General features: G+C 58.6%; 1 protein-coding gene across 1 annotated transcript; it reads right to left on the reverse strand.

Annotated features, from left to right (window-relative positions):
- Positions 1-687: 687 nt before the first annotated feature.
- CCDC86 (coiled-coil domain containing 86) lies at positions 688-7656 on the reverse strand. The gene is made up of 4 exons (XM_046642842.1): positions 6868-7656; positions 3548-3677; positions 1687-1761; positions 688-1522 (listed from the first exon to the last, which is right to left on the reverse strand). The coding sequence occupies exons 1-4, from the start codon at positions 7599-7601 to the stop codon at positions 1403-1405; spliced, it is 1059 nt and encodes a 352-aa protein (XP_046498798.1). The 5' UTR covers positions 7602-7656; the 3' UTR covers positions 688-1402.
- Between the last annotated feature and the right edge of the window lie 450 nt (positions 7657-8106).

Below are 8106 nucleotides of genomic sequence, written 5' to 3' on the forward strand. Positions count from 1 at the left end.
CTGGCAGTGCCCAAAGTCTTTATAAGGTGGAAAAAGGAAGAGGTGCCATGGTCAAATGTTTGGGAAAGCTTGGCTAATCGAAGCACAATGGGCATCTTTACTGAACGTCTTCTGTCTTGAGTATTTGAACGGGCATGGCAGTCCCCAAGACCACAGCACATGACATTTCCCAGCTAACCTGCCACCTGTGTGGGGCTGGAGTTCCATAGGATGCCCTCTGGGCAACGCTGGTAATTCCCAGATCTGTGCAGCACCCCCCTCCCCACCACACAGGGGCTGAGCTATGACTCCCCACTTGTAGATGTTGGGGGTAACCTGTACGTGTCACAGCACTTCCACTGCACCTTGTCTGTTTCCTCTCAGACTGCTGTCTTCAGCTCTGCATCCCAGGGCCTGGTGCAGTTGGAGCCAGTAAATGAGTGGTGGATGAAACGGTAGTGGAAGAGCCAGGGAAGAAACTCTCTTGGGATCTTGGTCCAGTGCTCCTTGGGCCACCCCCAGGCTGTGTTGGCCAGCTTACTGTTTACTCCCAGTGCCAGGCAGGGCCCGGCCCACAGCAAGTGTTCAGAAAACTGAACAGCAGACGTACAGCTGACAGCACAGACATCCCGACGTCACACCTCGCCCATGCTCCCTCCCGCCCCTCCCCTGCTTTACTCAGAGTGCATTTCGCCATCTGACGCACAATGTATTTTACTTGTTTATTCTATTTTCTCCATCAGAAGGAAATCTCCTGGAGGGCAGGGACTTCTGTCCGATCCCCTGGTACCTAAAGTTGCGCCTGTCCACAGCAGGCATTCAATAACTATTTTTGTTGTAGATTGGAGGGCGTGAGTCAATCAGACCTTTGGCGTTTCTGCAGAGTGTGGTACAGCAAAGAGGGCGCTAGAGAAACTCTGCTCCCTGCAACCTCCCCATTTTAATGTTTCAGTGGTGAAAAGTGGGGCGAAGCTGGAGTCAGTCTACTTGGTGACGGGGTCAGTGGGGTGCAGAGGAACCCAAAACAGCCTTTGGAAAGGTGTGGGGGAGCTGGGTTCCTGACTGCTGGCCTCCTGGCCTGGGCTGGACCAAGGATCTTGAGACAGAACATAACACATTTTGGGGAGTCACCCTTCAGCCCTCGGCTCCCCGAGGAACCAGAAGAATCTACTCTCCTTGGTTTGAAGGCACTTGGAGAAGGAGGGGAACAGGGAAGGGGGGCTGAACCTCTTCCCTCCCCCAGTCTCTGCCAGGTCCCAGGCTCCCTCTGGGCCTCTGTCCCACCTGCCCAACAGCCTCAAAGGCTCGGAGCCCATCTCAGGTGGGGTCCCTGATTTGCAGCCACAGAGCTGGAGTGCTGGGTCCAGCAGCGGTGCCGTGTCTGACATGGTGGCCGGCCACAGAAGGCTCGGGCTGTCCTGGCTCAGACCTTGGCTGCTGGCCGCTGTGGCGGCTGCTTCTGCAGCAAGGCCAGGGTGTCCCGCTTCTCGATGGAGCGCAGCTGCTTCTTCTTCGCCCGCTTGAGCTTGGCGGGGTTCCGGATCTGGGGTGGTGGGAGGAGAAGGCATTAGTGTGGCTAGAGTCTCCGCCCGGTGCCCCAGGGATGGCAGCACGAGAGTGGGGGCCGGGAGGCGGGGGTGCTGAGGCATCTCGGACGCAACGCCCAGCCTGGCCGGGGCTCGGACCCCCGAGCAGGGCGACACTCACCACTTGGACCACCTCTGCCTTCCGCTCATTCTCCAGGCGGCGTTTCAGGTTCTCGGCACGGCGCTGTTTCTTCTCCTGGAACACACAGGGGAAGAGGATTGGAGTCTGGGAGTCGAGGCGGCCCTGGTCTCTCAGGCCCCAGAGGAGAGAGAGCTGGCAGAATTCCCGGGGTGGGGGGAAAGGCCCTCTCATCCAGCTCTGGGTTGTTCCTGGTGGTGTGTGGACGCAGGGCCAGCAAGGAGCAATCCCTGTGCCCACGGAACCAGAGGCCCACCGTAGGGGCAGTTTCTGACTCCACCTGAGACGGTGGGCACCTGGTCAGACAGCTGGCAACAGGGGCTTATGGGAGGGCTGGCGGGCTAAGACATGGGGGCTCCCCCCCCGGAAACTCAGGCACATACAGACGGTAGCCCCTTGCACGTCCCCTTCATCAACTGCCAGGGGAGACGGGGTGGGCTGGTTTCCTCATTCCCACCCTCTCAGCAGCCCTCTCGGAGTCTCCCTCTCTCCCTGAGCCCATGTGCCCCGAGAGGGCCAGGCCGGGGTGAGGGCTGTCTCCTGAGGCCCGCCCAGGCGCAGGGCCGGGAAGGGTGGGGGCTGCAGAGAAGAGACCCCAGAGCCATCTGGCCCCAGTTCACATCCTGACTCCGCTACTTCCTAAACTGGGGACCTTGGCCAAGTTGTTTACCCTCTCTGGGCCTCAGCTCCCCATCTTCAAAGTAAAGATGATCACGTGGGGTTGTTTTGAGGAAGAAACGCAGGAATAGAGGGTCAGGGCTTGGAACAGTGCCCGGCCCACCGGGACCCCTTAGAAGGTGAGTCTAGGTGGAGTTCGTCTCGGGAGCAGGGAGCCCAGCACTGTCTGGCTATGCTGACTGCTGTCCCTCGGGGGGCCGGGGCGGGGATGTCGGCTCCGAGGCTGCTGCATGGTCAGGGGCCTCTCTTGGCTTTGGCAACTCGGGGGAGCAGGGGTGGCCTGGGCCTCGGGGAGAAAGGAGAAGTGAGACTGAAGCTCCCAGAGTCGGGGGAAGGTCTGGGCGGGTGGCTGGGCAGCGGCACCTCTGAGGCGGGGAGGTGACAAGAAGGCTTTCTCTTGCTCAAGAGGGGACCAGGGCCACAAAGGAAGTGAGATAAGGCGTCAGCTCACAGAGGCAGTCACACCTCAGCCACATGCTGAGTTGGGCAACTCAAAGCAGGGGACAGGTGACCAAGTGGCCAGCCCTGCCTCCTCCCGTCTGGGGCCAGGCAGGGACCACAGGTGGGGGCAAGTGCCCCTGGGATCACTAGGCAAGTGACATCCCGCGGATAACCCTGGTCCTGGTGGTGCGGTCACTGACCAACGGCGCCACTTCGCTGTGTCCGCGTGCTGCCCGCGGGGGCTTCCTGGAGTCTGAAGAGGTTGGCTGTGAACCTCTAGTGGGACCTTTGTGGCCCTGGGCTGAGCGGCAGGGAGAGAACCAGAGGAAAATGCGGGCCGTCCACTTGGCTGACGTATGGGAGCCGCTCCTTGGAGAAGGATGGCAGCAATACCGGGATGGGCCTTTCCCATCTGTGCAGGTCCCAGGGAAGGACCCCCGACCCCATCTCACTGAGTGCTCCTGCCACCAGTGAGAGGCATGGGGGTTTCTTCCTGGGCCTCCTCCCCATCCTTGAGCCTCTCACAGAGACCCAGGCTCAGCTGGATGTTGCACTGGGCTTCCCCACCCTGTGGTCCAGACCGCACTTCTGCTTCTGCCCAGGCTCCCTGCCTCGTCAGGGCCCTCAGGCTCAAGGATGGCTCTCGGCCAAGCCAGCCTGCCCCTGGGCACGTGCGTGAGCGTCCCCTCCCCTCCTGCCTCGGCCTGGCTGGCCGGCCGCTCACCTGCCGGCGCCTCTCCTTCTCCTCGTCCAGGTGCCGGGCAAACTCCCTGGCCAGCTGCCTCTCCTGCCGCTCCTTCATCTTCCGCTGCCAGGATGTGCGCAGGGGCTTGTCCTGAACCATCTGGGAAAACCTGGATGGGGAAAGCGGGCGCTCGCAGAGTCCGTGGGATGTGCCCACGCCCCCTCTCCTCTCAGCTCCAGCTCCGGGCCTTCTTCCCCAGAAGCCAGGCAGAATCACCTCCCCGCCTGCCTGCCTGCTGGGCAGTCGACCCTCCAGGTCTGCAGAAACTCGCGGCAGCAAGGGCTCCGATCATGCCGGCTCCCACTGCTTAAGCCCTGGTTACATGCCTCTGAGCTGGGGACTCTTGTTCTCTCCGTTCCATAGAGGAGCAAACCAGGGCTCAGAGAGGTTAAATAATTGCTCAAGGTCACCTTGTGAACAGCAGCCAGGACGCGAATCCCTGTCTGTGACCACACAGTGCAGGCCACACGGCCTCTGTTATAGTTCTGCTGCTCTGCCAAGGGCGGTTGCCTGGGCGTGAACGCCTCTGGAGATGGGGCGTTCCGTTCCATTTCAGGACAGCGAGGATGCTCACAGTTCTTGGTAATGATCCAGAATCTCTCTCCCCGGCAGGGGAGGGTGTGAAAATGAGGTGGGCATTTGGGGAAGTCAGGAAAGGCTAGATTTTTCTATGAGTGACAGTGACATGACAGTCCTAGGAGAGACAAGACTCTCTGTAAGAATGCATCCTGCAAGGATTTATGGGTAGAATGATCTATCTAGGATGTGCTGTAAAATGTTCCAGGAAAAAAAAGAAAGACAAAAACGCAGAGGCTAAGACGGGGCCAGTGCAGGAAAATGTTGAGAACTGGCGAAGATGCGGAAGAGAACGTGGGGGCTCATGCAACCATGCTCTCCCCTTTTCTGAAAGGTCTTTCTCCTGGAGTGATCTGAAGCCTGTGTGGGTGTCCCACCGGCCTTTTCTCCTTAGCAGATCCCCTCAGAGTGGCCTCTCCACCTCCCCCACCAATTTCCTGACTTCCAAAAGAGCTCCTGTTCATCCACGTCCATTATATGGTGCCCCAAACTGTCACAGTAGGTCAGCCGGTCCCACCCCAGCCTCTGAAGCCTGTGTGTGCAGGCAGAGCCCCTCACATCCATGGAGAAGGGTCTTCTGGGCTGTCCTCCCTCCTTCTTCCCCCACAGGAGTCTGGCACACATAGCTTGGCACACAACCACCCAGGCCCGTCCCTTTTTGGCTTGGTTCTGCTGGTCTGCCTCCCCGACTGTGTCTGCCTTTGATCCCAGCACACCCGCCACCACTCCTTCTCCCCATCCCCCAGGGCCTGCTGCTGAAGATCTGGTCTTCCAAGCACAGAAGAAGGGAGCTGCAGCATGCACTTCCCCTACCCCAAACCGGAGTATGACAACCAAGAAGGGACAAGGCAGAGGGGAGCTGGGCACACATAGAGCCACAGGGCACATGCTGCATCCTTCTAGAGCAGCGCTGTCAAACAGAGCTTTCTGTGATGGTGGAAGTGGTCTGTCTACACTGTCCAATAAGGTAGCCATTCCTCACACTGGCTGCTGAGTGCTTGAAATGTGGTTGGTGTGACTGAAGAAATGAATTTCTTTCTTTCCTTTTTTTTTTGGTGAGGAAGATTGGCCCTGAGCTAACATCTGTTGCCAATCTTCCTTTGCTTTTCCCCCTCCCCAAAGCCCCAGTACACAGTTTTATATCCTAGTTGTAGGTCATTCTAGTTCTACGTAGAATGCCGCCACAGCATGTCTTGACAAGCAGTGTGTAGGTCCATGCCTAGGATCCAAACTGGTGAACCCCGGGCCGGAGAAGCGGAACATGAGAACTTAACCACTCAGCCACGGGCTGGCCCTGTGAATTATAAACTTTTATATTTCTTTTTTTGAGGAAGATTAGCCCTGAGCTAACTGCTGCCAATCCTCTTTTTGCTGAGGAAGACTGGCCCTGAGCTAACATCCATGCCTATTTTCCTCTACTTTATATGTGGGATGCCTGCCACAGCATAGCTTGACAAGCGGTGCCATGTCCGCACTCGGGATCCCAACCAGTGAACCCCGGGCTGCCAAAGTGGAAGGTGCGCACTTAAGCGCTGAGCCACCGGGCCGGCCCCCTGAACTTTTTAATTTCAATCAATTTAAGCTGAAATAGCCACACGCGGCTGGTGGCTAAGGTGTTGAGGCAGTGCCGTTTCAGGGCATCAGATTTACCTGGAGACTGAAGGAAGACATTTTTGGGTTCCAAGGCCTGAATCTAACACTTACTACCTGTGAGACCCTGGGCAAGGTTCCCTCTCTGGGCCTCAGCACCTGCCCGTGTTAAATCGGGATAAGACCCGCTCCCATCCCAAAGAGTGGTGGGAGGATTAATCATGACATGGTTTCGAGAAGTGCTTAGCACAGGAGGTGCTTAATAAATGCCACCCTTCAGAAAAGGGGGATAGCACACCCATGCAGCACTGTGCAGAAGCTGGCATTTGGCATGAGCAGGGAAGGCGGGGCTGCAGCCAGGCCTTCCCAGCTCCACTGCCTCCCTCCCTATCCTCCTTTGCTGGGCCACTTCCTGCAGCAGGAGCTGCCTCCACTGTCTCTGGGCTCACTCACCACTCACTGAAGCTGCTTCCTCAAAGATTCCAAATGGAATCCAAAGGCCCTTTGACCCTTGTGCATGCACAAGGCCTGCTGCAGCTCTGAAGGCGTGTTAATTCTGCAGGCTCTCTGTTTTCACCCCTGCCCTCGGGCGGTCTGGTCACCCGGGCTTCCTCATAGGTACACTCAGGATAATCCTGACACTGCGGCCTCCTGGGGCTGACCCGCAGCTCCAAGGCATGCTGGTCTTTCTGTGGGAAAACCCCTTCCCCCGGCCAATCCTTACTTAAGTGCTTAGCAGTGTCCTAGAGACTCAGGGCCCAGGATATACTTTTTATCACAAGCGCAAATTAACAGACAATAGTGGCTGAGGACCTCTGGGCTTTTTATCAAGTAATGCCTGCTTCACTTGCTTCTGCATCCCTAGGGATCCCTGCTTCTCTCTAGGGAGAGGGCAGACAGGGTAGATGCTTGTTGAGCGAATACACAAAGGAGGTGCCAAAGGAGAGGTCCACAGGGACCGGAGGAGAAGCATCACAGAAATCACCTTTGGGGGCCTGGGCTCACACCCCCTGGATCACACGGCATTTTACCACATTCTTATGATAATGACCTGTCTCTGTGAGACCCCCCCACCTCCAACCCCGGGGCTGTCTCCAAGCTGCACGCCCCCCTGCCCAGCTGGCCCCCTTCACCTCTTCTTGGAGCGGTCCTTCCACACCCGCCCCGACTTGGGCTTTCCCTTCGGGATTACAGGAACCTCCTCCTTCAGCTTCTTGGATGCTGGGGCCTGGGGTGAAGAACCTCTTCGCTTCTTCGGCTCCCCGGCCGCAGGTGGCTTGCTCGGTTCGTGCCGACCCCAGGGGGAGCCGGGGGACCGGGGTGTCAGCTCCTGTAGCGGCTGCGAGGGCTCTGGACCCAGAGCTGGCTGACCAGGGTAAGGCTCTGATGATCCTGGGCCCGGCTGCAGCTGATGTCGGGGGGACCCCGGGGCCAGCTTCTCCTTCCTCTGGGCCAACTCCGAGTCCGCTTCTTCTTGGTCCTGGGAGCACTTGGGTGACCCCCCACTTGGCTTTGGCTGAAGTCGGAGGGGTTCTGGACTCGACTCCGGCTGTCTTCGGGGTGACTCCAGGCCTGGATCTTGCTGATGCTGGGGGGACCCTGGGCCCGGCTCTGGCTCCTTTCGAGGGGACCCTAAATCCGTCCCCTGCCGTAGACCGGGCGATCCCGGGCTTGTCTCCGGCTGACCCCGGGGGGACTCCAGGCCGGGTGGCAGAGCACTGCGAGGAGACCCGGGCTCCCTCGTCTCTTCTGGGTTCGGGTCGAACTCCACAAGGGCCCGTTTCGCCCGCAACACTGAAGCTGACCTCTCGGGGGACTCAGGCCTCAGGCCTTCCAGCCGCCGGCTGCGCCTCAGCGGAGTATCCATGGCCCAGCCTGAAAGTGCCCAGACCGGAGCCCACGTGCAGCCTCCGGGACAGCCGGCGCCGTCTTATGACGTCAGGAGCCGCCACGCCAGTGCCGGGCAGGAGGGGCTGTTGCCGGGGCCGCCATGTTGGTGATGGGCGGAGGGGCGGGGTTGACGGCCTGAGGGGGCTGGGCTTACCAGGCGCATGCGCAAAGCGCTTTGGCGCATTTACTAGGTTGATGAGCGAGTCCTAAATTGAGCTCTGTGTTTGCCTTTCCTGGACCCATTTCCGGGAGAGAAGAGGGTTGGAAAAAAGATGCAGGCAGCCCGTATGCAAGGCTGGATGGAAACTTTGCTTCTAACTCGCTCTTGGGCAGTTGGGCAGGGGTCCCACCCTCTTGGGCGTCAGTTTTTTCATTTGTAATATGGGTTATTTTGTACGAGTTTAGTGTATCTAAAATGATCCTGTCGGAGTATTCCTAACCGCCAGAGTGACTGTACTTGGCTGACCCTGGAGATGGAAATC

This window comes from Equus quagga, chromosome 17 (genome assembly GCF_021613505.1).
Source record: "Equus quagga isolate Etosha38 chromosome 17, UCLA_HA_Equagga_1.0, whole genome shotgun sequence".
Taxonomy (NCBI): Eukaryota; Metazoa; Chordata; class Mammalia; order Perissodactyla; family Equidae; genus Equus; species Equus quagga.